Source organism: Vicugna pacos, chromosome 8 (assembly GCF_048564905.1).
Source record: "Vicugna pacos chromosome 8, VicPac4, whole genome shotgun sequence".
Lineage (NCBI taxonomy): Eukaryota > Metazoa > Chordata > Mammalia > Artiodactyla > Camelidae > Vicugna > Vicugna pacos.
This window is the reverse complement of record NC_132994.1, coordinates 30,862,768-30,889,027: the sequence shown is the minus strand read 5'-3', so window position 1 is coordinate 30,889,027 and position 26,260 is coordinate 30,862,768. Positions and strand designations below refer to the sequence as shown.

Below are 26,260 nucleotides of genomic sequence, written 5' to 3'. Positions count from 1 at the left end.
TTGTGTGAGATATATCTGAGAGTTCTTTTAATTTTTTAATTTTATTTTATTGAGTTACAGTCGTTTATAGGGTTGTGTCAATTTCCAGTGTGGAGCACAATTTTTCAGTTATACATGAACGTATATTCGTTGTCACATTCTTTTTCACCGTATCTGAGAGTTCTTTAACTGAATAAAGATTTACATCCAAGAGAAGGTGGGATTTCAGTTTTTAAATGCTTTGCACCATTCCTTTTATTTCCTGAAGATTTTTTCTTTCCCAGTGTTTAAATTCTTTTATAAGGAACGAGTGTCTAATTAATTGTAGTATGATTGCATCCAACCAAACCAGCAACAAATCTCCACTGAATAAGGATGACTCTAAGAGAGGCAAGTGGGGGTGGCCTGCAGTGATGCGAGGGAGCTGCACCTCTATTCGCCTATGTGGTGGGCTCTTCAGACACACCTGGTGTGTTTGAAATTATTTAGGAATATGGGACTTCCTGCTTTAATTCTGTAATCTTTGATTATTTGCTCTGAGATGAACTTGGTGTGTTTGTGATTTTATAACAAGTTTGATGAGGACCTGAGTTTATTATTTAAGCCTAATCGTTGAAGCAAGATTTAGCATTAGAGCACTGTATTTTAGATTTACTTCTTTACTTTATAGTCCCTTATGCTGAATCTGTCTACTTAGTTTCATATCTGAAAAACAGATTTGGTGTGGAATTATTAGTTGAGGTACTTACTCATTTTACAAATTTATAGCAGATCATATGTGGAAGCACATAGACTGTAAAGATTGTGATTTTTTCATTTTTATAAGTCATATAAGTCTTCTCTTTGGAATTGCAATGTTAATAAATTAATACATAGATGAAATATTTCTGTGTTCTTATATTTAGTTGACAAGAAAATTTGGGAAACATTTGAGTAGACCTAATGTCTATAATAATTAATTTAAAACGGCTTTCTAATTAAATTAAATGCTTACTGTAGAGCAGTGTAGTATAGTAGAGAGGCTAAGAGTTGGCCTTTGTGGCATTCCACTGAATGTGAATCCTGGCTCTGTCCCTCTTTTTGCTATAATCTTGGGCCAGTAAATGTAACCTTTCTGGACCTCGATTTCCTCATTTGAAAATGGTGATAACCTGTGTTTTGTAATGTAGGGGGAACTCAGTCAGCTGCTGTATAACAGTGCTTAGCCCAGTGCCTGGCATATAGAAAGCAGAAATAAATAGTAGATGCTGTTATTATTGTTCTGTGAAAATGGTATTATGCAGTAAGGATTTCTTTCAGGCGATGAAAATAGCTGAGAGTGTCACGGTAATATTTGTTTGAACTTAAAAAATAACAAACTTTATATTCTGTCTTAATTCATTTTCAAGTTAAAAACTATTCCTCATTTTCTGAAGACTTCTCGCCCCACTTTGTTTCCTTTTTCCTTTTGATTTCCCCATATCTATTCTTTTTAATATCCCACTTTTCCCAGAAAGTAGAGAAGGAATTATGCACAGCCCTAGGGGAAGAAAGTTGAATCATCAGAAATCTTTGCTGATTCATTAATAACTCTAAGCATTCACTGTTTTATAGGTAAAAATATTTCTGAGTATTCTCAGAATATTGTATTTTTGGAATTATGGGTATCTTTGTCTTTGAAGTCTTTCTTCATCTCACAGAAACTTTGCTTTGACTCTTGATACCCAGTCTTACATCATGACTGGGAACGATTCTCAGAAGTACTTAGTAGTGATTGAATAGCTCATGTGGCCCTTTTAAGTCATTCAGCCATACGCTTACAAATGTATACCTTATATCTAAGTAAACTTACTGGTTATGGCAATTTCATCCGGTGCCAGCACCAATAAATCAAAGACCAGTGAAGCACAAAGAATTAAAATATGTATACTCAGTAATCAAACATTTCACTTTCTAGTACTTTTTCTTTATTTACTTATGTTTGATGCTATTTCATTCAATTTATCAGTTTTTCTTTCTTTTAGCCCAGGTGCCTAGAAGAGTAGTAAATAGCATGAGCCTCAATAAGTATTTGTTGAATGAACGAGAGAATTTGTAATTGGAGTGAGTGATCACATAAAATAATAAGGAAGGGGAGAGTTATTCAAAGTTGAGATCTTGGCGTTAGGTTTTTCCATTACAGTAGATTTTTTTGAGGGCTTTTTAAAAATTATAGTAAAATATACATAGGATTTACCATTTTAACCATTTAAAAATGTATAATTCAGTAACATTAAGTACATTCACCACTGTTTCCAGACTTTTTTCATGTAAACGGAATTGCACTCCATTGCACTAGAGTTTGGCAGTAGTCAGTAACTATTGTCAATGCCGTTATTAATTACTTTCATACGTCATGTTATTTGTCATGAAGAAAACAGTTGTACATTTAAAATGTTTAGTTATTCTCTTGTAGTGCTCTGTTCCTTAAGCAGCAAAATGTAGTGAGTGCCTGCTGCACTGGACATGTATAGATGAATGAGACAATATCTGCCCTAATTCACAGCTGAGGTAGTTATTTCCACACTGCCTGGCAAAATGTGTGGGTGTGGGTTTGTGTATTTCCAGGATCTCTCTAAGACATCTTCTAACTACTTTCAGTGAAAAGTATTCTAAAATTTTCTGTCTGCACCAAGACTTACTCTGATAAGTATGTGTAAATTAATGATTACCTTTTATTCTTCCAATTCCACTGTCAGTTCTTGTGGAAGCTTATATATAATGTAACCTTAGCTCTGCTGAAGTTGTATGTGAACTAATTTGTCTGCATTGAAATTATGTCTCTTCTGCATGGTCTTAAACATAAATTATTTTATCTTTATTTTAATAGGAACAACTTTTCAACCAAACAGCAACTCCTATGTAAATCCTGATCACTTGAACTATTTTCGGTTTGCTGGACAGATCTTGGGATTAGCTTTGAACCATAGGCAGCTGGTTAACATTTACTTCACGAGATCATTCTACAAGCACATTCTTGGTATGGCTCTACTCTTACTTCCATAGGCATTTATTTAAGTTGTTTTTCTTACAGTCTTTGGGGAAAACTGAGTAGGTAAGTGATGGCATTTTGGATGAATAATCTTATTTTGATTGGAGACTGGCTGTGTATGTAAGGTATTTGGGGGCCTGTGGGAGAAAAAAAACCTACATTTTTGATAAAGTTTTTTTTTATTTTAGCGTGTTTATGTTCATGCTAAGAATGCATTTTAATATGAATGTATTTGAGAATTGGTACTTTTTAAAGTTTATAAAATTTTTCTGAATAGCTGTTTCAAAGAAAGATTACATTGTAAAAATGTAGAAGAAACATAAATTTACAGACTTCTAAATTCAGTTATTAGTATTCATTTAAATCATTTCTGTGAATTGGATTATATTTTGCAGTTTTATAGAGTATCTGTAGAGGGCAGTATTTCACCATTAAACAGATAAGGAGAGGTGGAAACATTTAGAATATAACTGCTGTATGTTTACATTTTTAGGTATTCCTGTGAATTACCAGGATGTGGCATCCATTGATCCAGAATATGCCAAAAATTTGCAGTGGATTTTAGATAATGATATTAGTGATCTGGGCCTAGAACTAACTTTTTCTGTTGAGACTGATGTATTTGGAGCAATGGAAGAGGTTCCTTTGAAACCCGGGGGTGGAAGTATTCTTGTGACACAAAATAACAAAGTAAGTATTTGAATTCTTACCTTAGCCTTTGTTTGTAACTTGGCCCTGATCGTTTGCTAATTACTCTAATAGTCTCCTGGCATTCCGTAGAAAAACTTCTGTTACAGTTTCATAACATTTATAATAAGATATTTAACTAAACCATCAATTACCAAACTTTGAATTATAAAGGATCATTTCAATATTGTGTTAGATATGGCAGTTTCTGAAGCAGCCTAGAGCGCAGTCCAGTTGATTGTATAAATTGGGGATCTGCATATCAAAAAATTCAATTAGAAATGTAAACTTACGTCAATATCATATTTGCACTAACTCATGTGCTAAAAGTATGATATTAAGAGTTCCAACAGAGAAAAGAACTCCCAGTGTTTAAACTTTGTACACACTTCTGGTTTCCAGTAAATTCTGTTAGACCTCTGAACTTGGGGTTTTTTTTTTAACTTTGTAATTTATTTTTCATTTATTATTATGTTTCTTGTTTGTACATATTATTTTAAAATTTGGTGCATATTTTAAATACACTGTTGAAAGTTATGTTACTTTAATATATAATACAGTTTTATTTTATGTTTTTATATATATTATGTAGGAAATTGGGAGTCAAGAAAATTTGGTTTCAGAATTCTGGTTCTGTCACTTACCAGAAGCAACTTCTGGTTAAATAGGACTAAAACCTTTTTCCTTTCCTTCAGTTGGATTATAATTCCAAGACAGCTTCAGAATCAGCTAACTATAGGGGGAGGGTGTAGCTCAGTGGTAGAATGCATGTCTAGCATGCACAAAGTCCTGGGTTCAATCCCTAGTACCTCCATTAAAAATAAATAAATAAATAAATAAATAAATAAATAAATAAATAAACCTAATTCCCTGCCCCCACCAAAAAATAATAATAAATAAAATAAAATGGACAGAATCAGCTAACTATAAAAAAGTATATCCATTGAATCATTTTATAGACTAGAAATTTAGTAAAATATAGTTTTTTTTTTCAAAGGCCAAAAGACTTAGCCATGTTTTAACCTCTTTGAGCCTCAGTTTCTATTCTGTGTAATTGAGATAATAATACCTCCCATATAGGATTGTTCTTAGCATTTTGTAAATTAAAAAAACCCAAAAAACTAGTAGTAGTTATTGGCTGGTTTTCTGTAAGAAGAGATTCTTATGTTTCACCTAGGTACAGTAATGAAGACCTAAATTAAACTCATAATTTTACTTTTTGAAACTTAGATACTATACATATTAAAAGAGCATAAAATTCAGTTTTTGAAAATAAAATCAGGAGCTGAGTTGTTGCACATTTATACTTAGAAATTTTTTCACTCTGTCCTTTCATTTTACCCATGAGGGCGTTGAAGCCTGAAGAGTTACTAGTAAATCTGGGGCTAAAACCCAGTTCTCCCAGTTTCAAGTGTAATATTTTTCAAGGCGTCATCATGTTAGCAAAATTAACCATCTTGGAGAAGATATTACTTGATTTTAATATAATGAGTCATGTTAAGCTCTAGAAGATTAAAATAGTAAAATGCTTAAATTAAGTTTTAAAATCTATATCAGCTTGCTAGTGAATGAAAGTAGTTTTTAAATCTTCTAATTATTAGATTATCTGACTCATAGTACTTTTATTTTATTTTACCCTGGAGACTTCCTTTCAATTAGGAGTAACGAAGTCATAGAATCTTCATTATAAGCAAATGATTGTTTTTCACAAGAAAACCTCATAGGTGATTCCTCTCTGTGAATGCATTATCTGGTGAGTGCATTGTCACTCCTCTCAGATATATTTTACATGACAAAGTGGAAAGACTCATTAGCAATTGCATGATAGCTAGCTATATTTACACTTGCATCTCCTAACAGCCCCCTCCACTATGACTTGATTTTTGCTTAGATTTTTTTAAAGGTGTATCTTATTAATTCTTTTGCATTTGTGTCTTTTATTGAGGTCCAGAAAGAAGATACTTAATAAATAATAACAAATTAGGATATATTTCATTGAAGGTATACCCTTCACTATGAGTCTAACCTGAGGCCAGAATACTACTATAACATTACAGAGCCTGGAACTTTTGTTTCTCAGTTTAACACATTTTTATTTATACTGGCATTGCTTTGTTAATGACAGGCTAACTTTATTTTTAATGATTAGCTTTGGTAATAGAGATTTTAAAAGCAGGATTTCATCACTAATAAGTTAGTTCTTTTCAACTTTTGTTTTTCTAATATAAACATTTCTCACAATAAATTGAGCCTTTTCATTTTCTAATATTACCAGTAAGAATCAAGTGTAATTATATATCATGCTTAAACCTTTAATGTTTATTCAGTAAGCAACTTGATTAATTTTTTAAAATTAAAAATCTTTAGAAACATCCCTACATCTTAAATTGATCACTGTACTTGGAATTGTTAAATTATTCAATTTACAAATAAAATTTTCAAACCACATTCTTTAGAAATATTATTATTATTTGTTAACATACATTCCTGTTATGAACTTTTGTTACTCTAGGGTTAGCCTTTTACTTACTTATCTTTATAAGCATAAAGTTATAATTGTCACGTTTGGAGTTCACCTTCAGAATTTATAAGCGTATTAAAGCTTAAATGACTTGCCAAGCTTGTTAGTAAGAAAGAGTCTGTGTAAGCTGATCTCCACATGGGGGAGTCATTTATTCTTACATTTTATTGAAAGACTTTGGTAATTATAGTCCAAAACCAAATAGAAAAAGTACCTTTGTTTAAAAAGAAGTACATTAATAAATACAAGTAATGTAGGCAGAACAGTATGTTATCAGTTCCACATTTGAAATAAAATACGCTTTTAAATTTAATTTTGTATCTGTCAAAGATTTGTTTTAAAATCTAGAGGGAAAAAATCCCCTTGTTTTACTTTAGAAAATGGCTGAATTACCAGGAGCTGAACATTTACATTTAAATAGTGTTTTCAGCTTTTTAAAAAGTTTTGATGGGCAGGGTATAGCTCAAGTGGCAGAGGGCTTGCCTAGCATGCACGGGGTCCTGGATTCAGTCCCCAGTATCTCCTCAAAAAAACATAAATAAATAAACTTAATTACGCCCCCAAGAAAAAATTAAAATAAATAAATAAAAAGTTTTGCTCTCACTTTTTCAATTTCACTTTTAAATTCTTGACTCAAAGGTTAAAACTGTAGAGCTATAGAATCTTTGTTTGTTTGTTTGTTTTTGATAGGGGGAGGTAATTAGGTTTTTTATGTATTTATTTTTAATGGAGGTCCTGGGTGTTGGACCCACAACCTTGTGCATGCTAAGCACGCCCGCTACCACTGAGCTGTACCGTCCCCGCGGAACCATAAAATCTTAAGTTAGGGGTGACATGTTTTTGCTAGACCTTCAATTCTAGCTCTTAGAACTGAAGAGTAAGCTTCGTGGGTTTTAAGTGTTAACAACACTTTTACTAATACTAATCATAAAGTTCATTCAGGCTGAGGGGAAAAAATGGGGTAGGATAGGACAGAAAGAATATCAGGGAATGGAGGAGGTGGCATTGAAGTTGAATAACAGAGGGAAAGTATTAATGATCAGAAAGGATAAGGAAGGGAGAAGGCAATGTTCTGCGCTTACAGAAGGCATAGAGATGATGGAGTGTGATCTATTTGGGGAACCACAGGTAGATCAGAGTTGTAGACCTCAGCTCAAATTGCAAAGTAAGTGAGTGGGAAAAGATGAGGTGGGGAAGGTAGACAGGGGCCAAATTCTGAAGGACTTTGCATCCACAATTAGAAATTTGAAAATTATTCTGAAGGCTTGGGGATGATTACAGATGCTCTAGGGGACAGTGACATGATCGAATTTCTGTTTGTTTGTTTTTTTAAATGAAAAACAAAACCTTAAAAAAAAGGGAAAACAAAGAAAAACAAAACCAAATTCAGCTTGGAGTGTGAAGAATGGGTTGAAATGGGATTTCATTGGAATTAGGGCAACTGGAATCCCCACTGGAATTAGGGCAACTGATAAATGATTGTGGCATTGATCTGGGGAGCACGCAGGAGGGATTTGATAAGACAATGACAGTGAGGATGGAGAAAATGAGATAGCTTTTGAGGATGTAGAATTTCTAGAACATGGTAATTAACTGTTTGGGAAGGTGAAAAAAAAAGAGGACAGAGGATGAGCCACTTACGTGGATGGGCTCCGGAATGGTGGATGGTGGTGTCATCCACCCTGTCTTCAACCTCATCACATCAGTTCTATTTTCTGGTGATGATAATAGCCACTGCCTATTGAGTACTTTGTGTATTTGTATTGTGTTCTTGTGTATTTGAAGTGTGTTCTTTGTGCATCTCTCACTGTAATAGCCTTGTAAGATAATTATTTCTGTTAATTCATTGTGGAAACAGCTTTATTAATAAAAGCATCTGATATTTATCAGGTGCTTATAATATGCTCAGCACTGTTAAAAGTGCTTTATGTGTATTACCTTACTCTTTAACAGTCCTGTGAGGTATAAATACCCCTTTCTACAGGTGAGGAAACTAAGGCATAAAGAGGTTAAGTAGCTTTCCTCCAAATTATATGGTTAATAAGTGGTGGATTTGAATCCAAGCAGTCAATAAATTTCAAGCCTCAGCCTTTAACTACGACACTGTATTGCTTTAGAAATTAAATAAATGTCTAAGGGCTCAGAATTAGTAACTGGTGGACCCTCAGTTTAAATCGAGGCCTGTATGATTATATAACTGCTTGGCCTCATTAACTAAGGTAGTGAATATGAACAAGGTAGCAAATATAAATTCAGTATGTTTTCCTCCATTTCATTTTTGTATGGTTAATACCTGATATTTTATTGCTAGTTTCACTGATTTATTTCACATAGAGATACATTTGATGTGCATGCATACCCAAAAATACAAACTTGTCTATATAGATTATTAAAGTGAATTACTTGTTTGCATCTTCAGAAAAGTATACCATATGAGATCTTTTTATTACCCTGAAAACTTTTAAAACAGTTTAGATCTAAGGTTCTCCATACTGAGTGTATGTGTGTATTATTAGATTGGGTTTTAAATTATCCTTACTATCTTCCTGTCGACATGAAGAACATATTTTCTCAGCATTTTAGTTGGTATATTCTAAAAACTCACTTTAAAAATCACCAAATCTATGAAATGATAACCTAAAGAATCAGTTTTTAATGACTGAATTTATTGCAAGGAAACTGAAGAAGTAGGATTTTTATCAGACAATCAATCTTTGTAACTGATTTGTGATCTTAAAAATAAGAATATACTGGTAAAGAATAAATTATATAGAAAGTATTACATTGTAAAAATGTGCCACTCCGTTTTCTTATATTTACTTCATCCTGCTGAAGAAAACTGGTATCCTTTGATCTTTCAGTGAATAAATTTTCAATGAGAATTCTAATGTACCAGAGCAATAATAACCAGGTGGATAAATAAGCCCAGGAAAGAAGCTTTTATTACTAAAGGATTTGTATTCAAACAGTGAATTCAATTATGCCAGTCATAATGCCATTTAAACTTTTAATTTAAAAATAAAAATAACTGTTCCAAACAGTTTTACAAATGTGTCCAAGTTTATCATTCTAATTAGGGGGAATAAGAACATCTTGTTTTCACCATTAAAAGTTAACTATTATAAAAATATATATGCTTTATTTAGATATCTTTCATGAAATCGTGAAAAAAATTTTCAAGAAGAAAAATAGCTTCAAAGAAAAGTGTCAGTTTTCAAAATTACCACCATTCCTCATAAGCTAACATGATTTAGTACATTTAAAATGTAAAGAAATTGCCTTCATGTTATCTGTATATTTGATTTCATCTGGAAGGATTGGCTCCTCCTGCAGTATTTTCTAGAAGTATACTGTCCAGGACATGTACACGTTGAGCATTTGGACTGTGGATCATCTGAATTGAAACGTGCTATAAGTGTAAATGCATACCAGTTACTAAAAACTTAATGTGGACAAAAAAGAAAAAAAAGACATAATTTAGGTTCAAAGCCTGAAAAGAGGTTAAAATTTTAAGAAGATTTCCAGACATGATATTATTCATTCCACACATTCAGAAGACTAGGAGATTCTTAAAGTGTTTCTGTAACTAGACATGTAGTTTAACTGGAACATAATGCCTGAAAATTGAATCTCAATCTTAGTGTTTTTTATTTTTTCCCTTTGCAGCTTTTTTTTTTCTTATTTATCTTGTATCAGTTATGAGGCGCAACCTCTGAGCTAGAAAAAAGTTGCTAAGGCTCTTTTTTTAATTGTTGTTGTCTATGCTGAGTCTTTCTAAGTTGAAAACTTTTAAAATATTAACATGAATATTAACATAACTATTTTACCAGTACAGGTACTAACTCAGATTCTTTATATGGTTAATTCTCCAATTTAATTCTGTGGCATCTGGTACTATTTTATACTCTTAAAGAATTAACAGCAAAACTCAGGTGGGAGCAAATATTCCTCCTAGGATATGCCATCTGTTGGGAATAAAAGATCCCCCACCCCCAAGTTATATCCTCTCTTTAAATACCTTAGAACAAAGTGGGATTTTAGATTTCATTTACATTTAATGTTTATTTGTGCAACTCTTTATGTCTGTGTTTTGTGGACTGATTGTCATCTACATGTCAACTGTTTTCTTAAAGTATTTACGATATTTGATATAGTTACCCAGGGGCATAAAGTATAGGGGCGAGTCACTTGGATGCTTTTGTAGGTAGTGGGAATGCAGCCAGTGTATTTCTGCACAGCATGAACTGTCAAAATGTTAGTGAATAATAATAGTGGATGTTCATAGTAATAATTGTATCAAGAACAGGTTAATATGTGTTATTCTGTTTGAAGATATGCTCTTTAAGGAGGTAGGGAAACATTTTAGAAGCAGTTGGATTTAGATTTTTTTTATTAATTAGTTAATTTTCAACTACCTGAAAAACTCTTATTTTACTAAACAATTCAGGAGAGTTTGTGATGGCTAGGATTTTATTGTCTTACTGAGAAATAATTTAGACCAAGATTCATCCACATTTAAATTAACTTAATATGGAGACTGGTATCTGAAATTGCAGATTTTCACAAATTGATACTCAGTAACTATGGGCCAAAGTTACAGAAAAAATGTGGGAAATAATTAATATTAGAGGGGATGTTAGTATATTTATGAAAATTAACTTTTAAAAGTAGAATGTATAAGGAAATAATAGAAATTCATTGATAGAAAAGAAAATGTGTACTGTTCTGATAAATTTGGAATGCAGTAGCAAATGAAAATAGGTAAAGTATGCTTGAACAGTTCATGCTTCATACTTTGAGGCCTTGAACAATGACTATTGAATTGTTCCTTCAGTTTACGAAAAAGCTATTCCCGTTAAGGGAAGATAGGATCTCATATAGCACTTAAAATACATAGATAGTGAGTGAATGGGGCAGAAAATTTTTATTATGTTCAGTAAGCAGTTTTAGTTAGAGCAGGCATCAGTTAAAAGATAAGCATGTGCTAATGCTGATTGCCACTTGGTTGCCACTTGGAAGTGTGTTGTATGTTACTGGGTTGGACCCTGAAAATTTTGTTTATGTTTCTGTCTGGTTGTTTGGTAAACATTCCTGTTTCCCTCTCTCTAATAACTACCTGAGTGTAACTTGTAGAAACGAATTAAATCCTACACAGTGGGGAAACCTTTGGGTGCAGGGAGTGGGATTTAGGGTGGGAATAGATTGAATAGCAGAGCCGGCAGCTTTCCCTGGGCCAGGTTGCACAAGGAAGAGCCGTGAGGGGTTTGGGGAGAGCTGTGAGCTATCCTTTGTGACCCTTCTGTAGCTCTGAGATGTATGGAGAATTCATAGCCAGAGTCATATATAACTTGCTGGCTCAGTGCCTGTGGTTTTTGGGGTGAACAGAGCATCAGATGAGTGCCAAAAAAAAAAAAAAACAGAGCCAAAGGAAGAGACCTAAAACAGACTTTCTCCTTCTATGTTGAGAGCATTCATTCCTGGGAGATGAGAACTATATATAGCATATTGCTTTTAACTCTTAAAGTTCCACTCAGATGGACTTTAAAATATATGAATGGTAACAATGGATAGAGTTTATGTACAGAAATATATGGTAATTCATTCTGGTCTGAGCTAAAATACATTTTTAGTCCTAGTTAAATTTCACATGACACTATTTTCGATGATGATGGTGTGTATTTTAAAATAAAATGTGTGAAAATAGCTTACCTTAACTCAGAATCAGATAGGCTACACTTAAATGAACCATTTTATCTAGTTCTAAGTGTGTTTTAAATGACTTTGTTGAATGTATACATTCATCACATATTTGTTGAACAGTTAGAAGGTGGAAGCTGTTTTTTAAGAGCTGAACATATATACTGGTAAACAAAACAGAGCCCCTGCTTGCAGAGAGATTACAATCTAATGAGACATTTCAGTCACAGATACTAGGAAGCACACAGACACTGAGGCCTGAAAAAGCTTGTGTTTGGGGAAAGAGAGTGAGGGAGCTGGGCGGGGGAGAGTGGCAGGACATGAGATGAGAGAGCAGGGCAGAGACGGGGTCATTTAGGGCCTATGGACCAGGAAAGAAATTTGAACTTTACTTCAGATGTCATGGGAAGTCATTGTAGGGTTTTGAGAAGCAGGGTTATGTGATCTGAATTATATAATTTTAAAAAGTATTTTTTTAAAAAAGTCACTGGTGTGGAGAAGCAGCTGTACAAGGCAAAAATGGCAGCAGCACCACCAGCTGTTGTGGTAATCCAAGTGAGAGAAGCTGGTGGCCTGGACCGAGGTGCTACAAGTAGAGGTGGTGAGACAGGGTCAGACTGAGAATACTTTTTGAAGGTGTGTCTGATAGCACTGGCTGATAGAGGGTGTGAGAGAAACCTGATTGATTGATTCCTAGGATTTTGGCTGAAACAGCTTAGTGAATGGTAGATTACTGGTTTGCTGAGATGGATGAATATTGGTGCCAAATTAATGCTAAACCTTTACCTCTTAAATAAGAAATGATCATATCAACAGTATTTTAAGTACATGAAATTTTTAAAAATCATCACAGAAACTTTTTTTTTTTTTGACAGGCGGAATACGTCCAGCTTGTTACGGAACTTCGAATGACAAGAGCCATTCAGCCTCAGATCAATGCTTTTTTACAGGGCTTTCATATGTTCATTCCACCCTCCCTTATACAACTTTTTGATGAATATGAATTGGTAAGGAAAGACATCAGTTCTTTTGTTGTTACACAACACAGCAACACAAAACTCCAGTTGATGTAATTCAGAAATAATTTTGGAGCACAGTGATGAATGGAATAATGTAAGATATTATGGTTTAATAGTCACGTTTAGAGAGTTGTTATAAGATTTGTGATCGTGCTTCTGTTAAGCTTAATAACCAGATTAACAGTTTTTTAATGTGAAATGGAGTGAGGTGGTGACAAACAAAAATGGAATGTATTTCCAAAGTATTCTCCATGGGAGATGTTGAAGCCAGTCTTCCCCAAGGCAATATTCACATAATTTCTGAATTTTTTGTTTGGCCAAATGAGGTAAAGGATACTGATACTAACTTTATGTATTTCTGAAAAGAAAAATTGATTGAGGGGTTTTCTTGTATTTGTTATCTTCTCCAGCTTATAATTCATCATGTATATGCTTTTATAATTTTCCATTTTAAATCAATATAGAGTCCAATGTTTTTGTTGGCCCCTAGTCTCTAAGGAATGGTTTGTTTTGCTTCTTCAGTTTGCCTGTTACTATGATCTAACAGGGTTTCTAATTTTATATAATTTATGTCTGCATTTACCCCCTTTCCTTTTTTCTTTTTATTTTTGTTAGTAAATTATTTTCAAACTCTTTGAATTGTCTGACTTCTTAAAAAAAAACCACACAGTATTTTAAATGAGTGTAACTGCTTTCTTATTTAAAAAATTACAATTTGGAGTAAGACATTTTAGTATCCTTTGGTTTTTATTCTGTCTCATAAAATTAGTTTCACCCTATGCCTTTCATTTTAACATATTAATAAGTACATCGGGTGTACTGTTAATTTTACATATACCAGTATTTTAATTCATCACTCATATAGTATATCTTAGTATAGTAGTGGACAAAATTTGCTAATTAATTTTTAAGTCCATTGTGACTTAGTTTCATTAAGTGTCAGTTTTGAGTTTTTTGGTTGTGTTTTTTAGGTTTATTATTGGTTTCATTTAGCATAGACTTCTCTAGTTTTTGCATGACCATGAAAGTTATTATTTGAGCATTTGAAAGTAGAGGAGTATGTATGAACTGTTAAACAGAATATTACAGTATTTTCTGGACCTATGTATAAAAAACACGTAACAACACAAATAATTGACAAAAACCTCACCTCATAACTTACTGATACTGATAAGGTTTATGAAGCTTTATTGAATTACAGAGTACGTAGAGAAAAGTACATGCATCATAAATGTGTAAATTGATGAATTGTCATAAACTAAATACACCTATGAAACAGCACCCAGATTAAGAAACTGAGAAATTGTAGCATCCAGATCCCACTCACGTCCTCTTCCAGTCACTCCCACCCCTCATGGGTAACCACTCTCCTGACTTAATATAGATTAGGTTACCTGTTTTTAAACCCAATGCAGATGAAATAATCACCTAGAATATATCTAAATTCTTTAGCACAACTTTTTGTTTGTGAGAATCATACGTATTGTTACATGCAGTTGTAATGTGTTCATTTTCATTGTAGTACCTCATTTTTTGTCAATATACTTCATTTTTGTCTTTTCTACTCTTGATGAGTGTTTGGTGGGTACTTTACAGTTTCGGGCTTTTTGAAACAGTGCTGCTACACTTTAGTACATGTCTTTAGGGGAACATACGTATGCATTCTGTAGATTATTTACCTTGGAGGGGAATTGCTGGGATACAGGGTGTGCATTTATACCCTTAGAGTAGATACTAGCAAATAGTTTTCCAAAGCGGTGTGTCAGTTTACACTCCCACCAACAGGTATGAGAGTTCTCTGTATTCCACATCCTTCCCAGCATTTGATACTTCCTGTCTTTTTTATTTTTATCATTCTGGTGGAATGGTAGTGGTATTTCCTGGAGATTTTTAACTTACATTTCCCTGATGATCAGTGAGGTTGAGCATGCATTTTATATGGTTATTGGCCATTTGTATACTCTGTTTTTGAAGTGTTTGTTCAAGTGATTTGTCCATTTTTCTGTTGTGTTTTCTGTTTTTTTTTAACTGATTTGTAGGAATCTATATATTCTGTATAGGAGTCTATAGGAGTCTTTGTTAGGTATATGTATTGTGAATATCTTTTCCCACTCTGGTATTAATAAAAGTTTTTAGTTTTAACACAGCTCAGTTTATCACTTTTTTCTCTCTCTCTTTATCTCTCTTTTTTTTTTTTAATGAATGGAGCTTTTTCAGTCCTGTTTAAGAAATTATTTCTTATTCCAAGATCATGAAAGTATTTTCCTGTGTTTTCTTCTAAAAGCTTTATTCCTTTGTTTTTTCATATTTAGGTCTACTCCTAGTAAGTTGGGTTTTTTTGGGGGATGGGGTGGTAATTAGGCTTATTTATTTGTTTAGTTTTTGGAGGGGGTACTGGGGATTGAACCCAGGACTCAGTACATGCTAAGCATGTACTCTTCCACTTGAGCTATACATACCTCCCTCCTGCTCCTAGTAAGTTGTTAGTTGTGGTTCTTATTAAGTCAGGATTCCTAGTCTGTTTTAGACTCAGGCTTTACTAAGTTGAGCTGATTCAGACGGTCGGATTGTTTGGGAAGAGCAGTGTTGTAGGCCTAACGCTGATTTATGCAGTGATGATAATTACTATTATTAAACATTTAGTATTTGCCAGGTACTTCATGTGTATTAACTTTCAAAACCTTCACATCAGACCCCTGAGGTAGGTATTATTATTCCCATTTTACAGATGAGAAAAACCAGGCTAAAGAAAATATGAAACTTGCTCATGTTCATAGAGTATGTGTTACAGCCAGACTGTGAGCCCGTATTCTCTGACCCACAGCCCAGTCTCTCTTCATCAGTATTGCCAAACTGCCTTTCAGTGGCATGAGTTATAAATAGGACTTGGTTTGGGAACCTTTTGTGTGACTTTGTGTCTTCCATAGGAAGGGGCTCTGGTAGATTAGGATAGGAAACTTTAAAAAGTTGGCCCAAACATCTAAGCTAGATGTTCATTAGAGTTAAAGGATACAGGTTAGATTAGATTCTAGAGTTTTAGTGAAAAGAAGATATGTAGTAGTGTCAGTGTCCTGACCTGGAGATTTATTCATCCATGTGGACAGAATGTAATCTCAAGTCAAGAGGTGATCTTCAGGTTCAAAAATGGTGACAACATTGTTGTCATTACTATGTCTATAATGTTATTACAGTTGAGAGGTTCCTCATATGTCTGAGGGACTGTCCAGCCATATTGTGCTGCTTATGAATTTATCCATGGTGGTGCCAGAATATTAGACACTGAGCTGTGTGAATACTAGGTAAGCTCACAGATCTGAATGCCTGCATGACTCAGTTTCTGACTATTAGTGTATGGGTTGTATATGTTGCACCCAGTTCCAACAGACCAATTCAGTTATTTTGTCATACTTTAATAATAAATTATTGACTGAGACTCAGAAACTTTTAGTTACATGTACTTTTTATTGTGGAATTCCCATTTCATTCATTTGTTTTCATTTAATTAATTTTTTTCCCCAAGTGTTGTGTGGGATACTAAAGATTTTTTCCCTCTTCACTAAATTGTAACATATGATGTTCACGAAATGCTCCAAATTTCTTGAGAGAATATAGTCTTAGTTATTTTTATTAATAATTATTAACAATGAAAGCATGCCTAATATTATTAAAGGCTTATCTTCATCCTGGAAGGAAAGAGGATTAAACTCATGAGTTGTAAGAACATGTAACAATCATCTACCTTCCTTTTTGGCAGATTTGTATCAGGGTCCTGCCAGGGAACAGAATTTCCCTGGATGGTTCAAATAAAGAAACTTTAATGAAGGAACTTACAGACGCCTGCGCAGGTTAAGAATATTAACAAGATATGGTGAGGCATCCCAAGACTAGCAACAGCGGAAAGCCTTTGTCACCCCTAGGATTGAAGACAGTGGAAGAATTATTGTGAGGAGCCCTGTGAGAGCCTAAACCACACAGAAGGGGACACCAGGTGGTAGCTATAGTTGAGGAGACATGACCACTGCAAAGATGTACTGAAGCAGGAGGAGAGCAGAAAATACTTGTACCTGCAGACTCCTACCTGTTTCCCAGTGATGGAACCCAACCTGTAGCCAACAGGCAAGAGGGCCTGTCTGCAGGGATCAGCCTCCTGGGGCACAGAATGTGCAAAGGGAGGTGGAGAATGTATTTGGGGGTGGTAAATGGACACTAGCCAGAATGCCTTCATATAGTAGAAGTTTTTTATAGTACTGTGGCAAAGAGGACTAAAACACACCCTAGACCAGGGGTTCCCAAACTCTTTGGTCTTAGGACCACTTACCGGAAAGAGTTTTTGTTTATGTGGACTATAGTAATTGGTATTTATTATGTTTGAAATTCAAACAAATGTAAGATATTTTATTAATTCATATACAAATAATGCATTACATTTTAACAAACATTTTAAAATGAAAACTGCATTTTGCAGAATAAAATTAAAATAGTGGAAAGAGTGGTATTGTTTTACATCTTCGCAAGTTTCTTTAATGTCTGGCTTAAAAGAGGAAACTGGGTTCTCATACCTGCTTCTGCTTTTAATCTATTGTGATATGTGGTTTGGTTGAACAATATAGAGAAAATCCAGCCTCAGAGAAGTTCGAAAAGGGAGATCCTTGCAGACTCCTTGAATAGATCTCAGAAACACGCAAGAGTTCTCAGACACCAGCTTATCTTAACCTTCACTTATCTTTTCAGAGCATACTCTATAGTAGTCAGGTATATACTATGAGCAGTTGCTGTAGAAATGATTTTGAACCACATTGTATCTATCTCTGTAATAACAAATCCTGCTTTTCTGATTTGTCAGTGTTAAGCGTAGGCTAGTTATTGCCTCACTTTACTGTGTAAACACATCCAACTGTGGAATATGGGTTGACTCAGAGATGTGGACAAGCTTTTTTCATGTCCTCTTTTCTCTTGGGAAACATAATGGTAAATACTTTTGCCATTCTTAATTTCATCCTTAGTTATTTGATATTTTGTTTCTTTGATGATCTTCCTGGAAAAAAAGGGTACCAAAAGTCATTTTTAGGAAAATTGCATTTTTTTCTCACCTTGGGGCAAGTTGACTTTAAAGGATTAAAATTATTCCAGAATAGAGTTCTTGAAAGGCCTGAATCTGTTTTGTTTTTTTTTTTAATAATAACTATTTTTATTATTATAACTCCTTTTCTTCTAGTGATTAGGGTTTCTTGATCTTTTCCTTTGCCTAACCCAGACTTGTCTAAGTCTTTGTTGTCACTTTCATATTAAGAGTACAGTCTCTTTATAGAGTTTAGCAAATTCATAAAATAAAAATAAATATAAACCAAAGATAATAATGTTCATTAAACTGTTGTACATGTAAAGTGTTGTAGCATATGTGTTTATATATAAATGTAAACTATTATCTTTCATAATTAAATTGTGTCAGTGCAGAGATGTCTCCACATCTCACAATATTTGAGCTTATCAGTATCAAGGGTTCTCTCGCATGTAGTGCTTGTTGTTGGTGACATGCAGACACTGTCACAAAAATAAATCAGTTTTACGTGGGATTAGTTTCTAATTAAGGCAGATTTTCTATTTAAATGTAATCTCTTTTTTTCCCAAAGAAGATTAATGAAATATTTTTCTACTTCCCCAAAGGAGCTGCTGCTTTCTGGCATGCCAGAAATTGATGTGAGTGATTGGTTAAAAAATACAGAATACACAAGTGGCTATGAAAGAGAAGATCCAGTTATTCAGGTAAAATAAAAAAAATCTCTCTAGAGCTTAGAATGAAGTTAAATTTTGCCATTTAATCTTGTAAGCTTTTCAGCACTATTGGATGAAAACCTACATTAATTAACAAAGTAAAGTTTTCCCTTAAATTCTTCTCATGGGAATTGCATATGAAAGCTTTGTATGAAATCATTTTTGATAAATGAGTTTCATAGAATAAAATATGCTTTATGAATATTGCACACTTCTCTAGTATTAAGAAGCCTATAGTTGCTCTGAAATATGAGCTAAGTTTTTTCTTTGTTGTTTCTTAGTGGTTCTGGGAGGTTGTGGAAGATATTACTCCAGAGGAGAGAGTTCTTCTCCTGCAGTTTGTTACTGGCAGGTAAGAAGTGTTTTTATGATAATGTGGAAAGAATTTAATGTATTCCATTTTTAATGGCTTAGAGATAAACAACTCAAAATGAATTATTACTCTAAATTGTCAGTTTCTCCCTTTCCTTTCCCCTTTTTAAGGTATTAAACAAAGATTTATTTAGGCATTAAAGTTAAAACATATATAGTAGTGCTCAATAAATGTTTATTTAAGGTACGAAAAAATGAACTGTCCCAATCAGGAGTATCAGCAAAATATTTTGTAATTTGGTAGTCTTTTCATTCTGCAGGTAAGCAGTGGTAATAGCCAATATTTGTATAATACTGGGACAGCATGCGTGCGCATGCGCGTGCATACACACACACACACACACACACACACACACACACACACACACACACACACACACACACACACACACACACACACACACACACACACACACACACACACACACACACACACAGCATATAATACCCATACGCAGCAGTTTATCTCCAGTTCTTATCAAACTTTTAAGTATCAAGATTCATGGCCTAAAAAATACTTTGTGATACTTCACTTTGAAATATCTACTTTTGGAACCAATTAAATATCATATATATTAGAAAACTAAATGATTTAAACCTCTTTTAACTTACAGTTCAGAAAGATAAAAGAAAAAATCTGAAAATTTCATGTGTGTCCTATTAATGAAAATATAGTTCAGTTGTTCCATTATGTAAATGTACATTGTTCTTCTAAGAAAGTTGGAATTAAAAGAAATAAGAACCATCACCTGCCAGCAGTAACCACTATAAATAAATTGATATAGTCTTTATTTTTTTCTGCCTATTTTAAAAACATGATTGTGACTGTATATCTATATATTATATATATATAATTCACTGTTTTGTTTTTAAAGTAGTTCATAACCATTATAGAAAATTTGGAAAATGGAAAATATAGACAGAAGAAAATGAAAATCTCATTAAGTAATTACATTGTTGAGAGATAACACTTCATATTTTGCTGTATTTTCTTAGTTTTTAAATTATATAATTAGAAAAATATTTAGAGTTGTACTACACATCTAATTTTAAAGAATAAGTAAAACATGAATATTTATAGATTGTAGACTAAAGATTTGAAACAGAACCTTTTTTTAACTTTTGTGTTTTTGTTTTTTTGGTTTCTTAGTGCCAAGAAATACCTCGAGATTTGAGTAATTTAATAAAAAGAGTTATACAAAAATTATATTTTCTATGAAGGATGGTTAGACAATTCAAATTTTTTTAAAAAATCACCTCTAATCTTAGTCTCTGAAGACAATCACTGTTAACACTTTGGTTATTCTCCCAGAATTTTCTCCCATACATAAATTTTTGTTTTAAAACCTTTGTTCCTATATTATAACTTTTGAATTTAGTAATATATAATTAAAAATTGTTCCATTTATAAATCTAATTTTTACATGGCTGTCTATTCTTCAATTTATGGACCTCCCTTAACTTATATTGTCCTATATTGATAAATTATCTTGTTTATGAATAATGATGAACAAATAAGAAATTCTTGTGCTTACATATTTGCAGGCCAGTATGATTATTTATAAATACAAGATAAATATAATATATAAGGATAAAAATATAGGATAAATTCTTAGAAATGAAATTTTTGGATTAAAAAAGTCTAACTTTTTCTAACTTTGATACATATTATTCCTTTAACCTTCAGAAAGGTATCAGATTCACATCAGGGAATGAGAGGGCCTCTTCCTTTTATTCTACAGAATGTAATCATTTTTCTTAATTTTTTTATTTTTATTAACATATAGACAGTTTACAATGTGTCAATTTCTGTTGTACAGTATAACAGTTCAGTCATACATACAAATACATACATTTATTTTCATATTCATTATAGATGACTACAAGATATTGAATATAGTTCCCTGTGCAATATACTATAAACTTGTTTTTCTATTTTATAAATTATAATTAGTATCTGCAAATCTTGAACTCCCAATTTATCCCTTCCCACCCCCTTCGCCCCATGGTAACCGTAAGTTTGTTCTCTGTGTCTGTGAGTCTGTTTCTGTTTTATAAATAAGTTCGTCATTTTTTTAGATTCCACATGTAAGTGATATCATATGGTATTTTTCTTTCTCTTTCTGGCTTACTTCACTTAGAATGACAATCGCCAGGTGCATCCATGTTGCTGCAAATGGCATTATTCTTTTTTATGGCCAAGTAGTATTCCACTGCACAATATACCACAACTTCTTTATCCAGTCATCTGTAGATGGACATTTCGGTCGTTTCCATGTCTTGGCTATTGTAAATAGTGCTGCTATAAACATCCGGGTTCATGTATCTTTTTTGAGTTAAAGTTCCCTCTGAGTATGTGCCCAGGAGTGGGATTGCTGGAGCTAGTTTTAGTCTTTTGAGAAATCTCCATACTGTTTTCCGTAACGGCTGTACCAAACTACATTCTCACCAACAGTGTAGGAGGGTTCCCTTTTCTCTATACCTTCTCCAGCATTTATCATTTGTGGAATTTTGAATGATGGCCATTCTGACTGGTGTGTGGTGATACCTCATTATAGTTTTGATTTCCATTTCTCTGATAATTAGCAATATTGAGCATTTTTGCATGTGCCTATTGGCCATTGGTATATCTCCATTGGAGAATTGTTTGTTTAGGTCTTCTGCCCATTTTTGGATTGCGTTTTTTTTTTTTTCCTTATTAAATTATTTGAACTGTTTATATATCCTGGAAATTAAGCCCATGTCAGTCTCATTACTTGCAAATATTTTCTCCCATTCCATAGGCTGTCAAATTTTGTTTTGCTTATGGTTTCTTTTGCTGTGCAAAAGCTTATAAGATTTATTAGGTTCTGTTTGTTTATTTTTGCTTTTATTTCTGTTGTATGGGTAGACTGCCCTAGGAGAACATATAAGATTTATGTCAGATAATGTTTTGCTTATGTTTTTTCCTAAGAGGTTTATGGTATGTTGTCTTATGTTTGAGTCTTTAAGCCATTTTGAGTTTATTTTTGTGTATGGTGTGAGGGAGTGTTCTAACTTCTTTACATGCCGGTGTCCACTTTTCCCAACACAATTTGCTGAAGAGACTTTATTTTTATTTTCATACAGTCTCTTATTTGTATACTTATTTTGTGTGGTGTGGCTCTCCTGTCTTTATTTTTTGTGTATTATTCTACCATCATTTTCAAAAATTCAGTTTTAAATGTTCTTTATATAGAAAGACATTAACTCTGCAAATACTTTTCTCAGTTTATTGTTTATCTTTTAATTTTATTAAGTTAAATCTACAGATTTTCATGTAATTTAAATTATAAATTTAATTTATAAAAATTATGTAATGGAAGTTTTATAATTATGTTGCAAGTTGATTATCAGTACTTTCCTTTATGGCTTTTATAAATTCTTTCCTACTTCCAAGATTTTATATATATATGTTTATCTACATTTTTTTCTGTAACTTTTATATACTTTCTATTTTCACGTGCCAAATTTTAAGCCATCTGGACTTTATTTTGGTTTATGTTGTAAGGTAGGGTTCTCTTTTTTTCTAAATGATTTATATCTAAATACCATTTAATAAATTATTTTATCTTCCCCCATGATTTGGTTGGTATGACTGGAACTTCTGACTTTGTTCACCTTCCTGTGGTCTCATTATGTTAGGTGACATTAAAAAAAAAATCTGATATTGTGAATTTCTGGAAAGAGAAGTGTAAAGAATTTTCTAGTTTTTCCACTGTGAAAAACAGAACAAAAACCCTTTGACTCTAGATATTTTTCACAAACAGGGAAATCATTTAGATTACATGTAGGAGCCTCTGTTGCTTGAGTTAATCAATCAGACCATTCATTTATTCAGCAGATTGATGAATGTCTACTAGAGGCCAGTCATTTTGCTAATTTGAAATGTATCTATTACAGAGATTTTCCATGCATGATTACAATTTACTGAAGTATGAACTCTTAGTTCCAGGGTCCCACATGGTGGATTTGCTAACATCATGGGTGGAAGTGGACTGCAAAACTTTACAATTGCTGCCGTGCCATATACTCCAAACCTTCTACCAACTTCAAGCACATGGTATGTTCAGTTGGTTTATTTAAATGCATTGCAAATTATTCTGATGGATTTTGAATGATCAAAGGTTAACTACTATATTGCTTCATTTAGAGGAAAATCTCAACAGTGATCTCTGTTCAGCATTTCTAAGTGCTGATAAATAAGTAGCTACATATTTCTTGCCTTCCCCTCTTTTGGTAAGGAAAATGTTTGAGGAAACTACCTGCTTATACTTTAATTGAATATATGTAGTTCAAGAATCACTCAGGTTACACTGTCATAAGTATCACTGAGTTACACCATCACTTCAAACTAAATTGTCCTATTGCTTATTTATTTTAGACTGAAACGAACTTATTTTCTTCCACTACATTTGCATGCTAAAGGAAACTGCAATGCAGCAGGTTTTTTGTTTTTTCCTTTTTAAATATTACTTCAGGGCTTTCCAATTTGAATGCAAATTTCAGAGAGTGATTTTATGCTAATTTTGGGTAGTGTTTTCACAACTAGACAAAACAATAAAAAATTTCATGGATTTCCTCTTTAATAGTGATGTATTTTTCTTTTAAAGCATCAACATGCTCAAGTTACCTGAATACCCAAGTAAAGAAATACTCAAGGACAGGCTTCTTGTGGCACTGCATTGTGGCAGCTATGGTTACACAATGGCATAATGAAGTCTGGAAAACTCATCTGACTGCTGATGTGCAATTCAGAGCAGCAGAAGTAATTTAGGAAACTGTCAACAGAAGAGTAACCTAAATGCAGCCCATAGGCAGGACTGATGTTTCAAATTCAGAAAGGATCAGGTTTTCTTTTCCTCCTCTCTCTTTTCCTTTTTAAATTTTCTCAGTTTGTGATACAACAATTAGAATATATAAATCACAGTAGTCTTCATTTAAAAAATGCTAATTGAAAGTAGTAGAAACTGTCCTTTTTTGTATTCCTTTCATCTTATCAAAAATTGTGTTAAGGTAAAGTTGCTCTACATTCCACATCTGCTATGTAACTGTCCTGTTAAAAAGGTGTTGTCTTTTTATTTTCTATATAGTAAATTATATTAGGACATCCAGGATGGTATGTCCTGGTGCATGTAAAGTGCCATTTATATTTTGGAAAACTGTTGTATAGAATGGATTAATTGACATTGTGTATAAAGCCAGAAATACGTATTTTCCTGTATTGAATCTATATTGCAATGATTTTTTTTAGCTTTTAAATATTTTATTATGTAAAGTTTAGACTGGTGTGACTAATAAACAACTCATGAAATGACACCTAATTTATATATGAAAGCTTATGCTATATTGTATGAATTATTTGCATCTTTCAGTGGTCAGTTTTTCATATGCATATATTGTCTCAGAGTTTTTTTATGCTTTATTTTAATTTATATTTTAGATAAAATTAAAATACGATATTTTACAATATTTGTTTTCCTTACTTTTATTTTATCTGTCAGCTCTGATGACACATTTTGTTTAGACTTAAATCCAATGGCACATTTGAAGACATAATCCAATGTGCAAATTACAATTTAAGTATGTAATTTTTTCTTAAATTTGCTTTTTATGATTCGAGTGCTGAGTTCAAGTGATATATACCTAATACAAAGCATTGGGTTTTTAAATTTTAGGATAGTCTAACCAGTTTTCTTTGGAAAAGACACACTTGAGTAGTTACAGCATACCTTTTAGAGGACGTATGAACACTCACACATTTAGGGAACTAATGGAGGAATTTGTAATGTTTAGGACCTTGCCTCTAGAAACTAAAAATAGACCATTCAGTGGCATCATTGGTAAAATGACTCTTACATATGTATTTTCCCATATGAACAGCCAGTATATATGTCACTGACAAATGTAGACAGTGTATTTGTCAGTATAGACAAATATGTGTTGTGTATTATATGTATATAGGCATATACATTGAAAGCTTGGCTAAGTTATAAAACTTCTTTAACACATTTTTTTTGGTCCTCTTTTGTTACTGTGGTTTTTTTTAATAATAAAATGTCTCAACATACTGCATTAAAAACTAGGAAATTTTGAAAAAGTACTATTCTAAAATTAGGATTCAGATACTTTATTTACAATAAATGAAGCTAATTTTAAAAATGTTAATTTTCAAAATTTAATTGTACAAGAGGTCACTACCTTCTGACTTCAAATAGGTAGGTAACTGTCTTATTGAATATTACATTGCTTACAATTTTAATGTTTGCAAATATTTATTTATGTTTATAATCATACATTGGCTTTGTCAGAGTTGTCATTTTGCAAGTATTTATGTAGAAGAGATAATTTTAAAAAGTCTCGTGGTTTTATATCCATGAATTTGAATAGTTTTTTATATGGAGCTAGCAATTTTAGGATTTATTCTTTTATATTATCTTCATTTTTTAAAGTATACGAATTTAGTTAATATAGAAAGATTTTGTATGGATTAAAAATCTCATTTAAACTAGAGGCAGCAAGTCTTTTTAATTTATTCTATCCCCACAATTTTTTTCTGTAAGTAGTTGTGGATATGTTGAATACAAGATAGTTTAGAAAAATGATTAGGGATTTTTCTTCCCCTTTGGGTAAAAGAAGATTACGCTAATAGGAAAATAACTCTAAATAAACATGTGGTAGTACCATACAAGGAAGAAAACTAACAGGCAAGGGAACATATTGTCAGAAACTGTTTAAGGAAAACAGCTGGGCAAGACTAGATTAAGTTATTCAAATAGTGACCACAGAGTTAATATAACCCATCCTCTAGTTCATCCAAAATCAAAATGTAATGTAATCTAAGGAAATCCTAGGTGTAAAACAATGTGCTGAACAAGCCTGTGGCTGGGACGTCATGGTTGGCTTTGTCAGAGGGAATGAAAGCTTTTAAGCGTCAGTCACAGGTTGGAGGCCGAACAGGTGATTCCCACTCATGTGTTGTGTCTGTCATGCCAATTCTAAAGTTTTAATGAGTTTTCAACATTTAAAAAATCTAGAGATTTCATGCAGAAGTCCAGATTTTTGGCTTTTGAGAAATCAGACAATTTAACCTTGGGCATAGATTCCTAGAAGGTATTATTAGCAGACTGGAATTGAGCAGAAGCCGCTTCTTTCAATGAGTGAGCAAGCCTCCCAGTTTGCCAT

General features: G+C 32.9%; 1 protein-coding gene across 1 annotated transcript in view; it reads left to right on the top strand.

Annotated features, from left to right (window-relative positions):
- HACE1 (HECT domain and ankyrin repeat containing E3 ubiquitin protein ligase 1) overlaps nt 1-24,586 on the top strand; it is an 88,930-nt gene extending 64,344 nt beyond the window's left edge. The window contains exons 18-24 of the mRNA XM_072965691.1: nt 2,828-2,977; nt 3,483-3,679; nt 12,770-12,901; nt 18,578-18,676; nt 18,967-19,037; nt 23,025-23,138; nt 23,689-24,586. Of these exons, the coding sequence (XP_072821792.1) occupies nt 2,828-2,977; nt 3,483-3,679; nt 12,770-12,901; nt 18,578-18,676; nt 18,967-19,037; nt 23,025-23,138; nt 23,689-23,791 (866 nt within the window). The 3' untranslated portion in view covers nt 23,792-24,586. The remainder of the gene's footprint in view (nt 1-2,827; nt 2,978-3,482; nt 3,680-12,769; nt 12,902-18,577; nt 18,677-18,966; nt 19,038-23,024; nt 23,139-23,688) is intronic.
- Nucleotides 24,587-26,260: the final 1,674 nt, after the last annotated feature.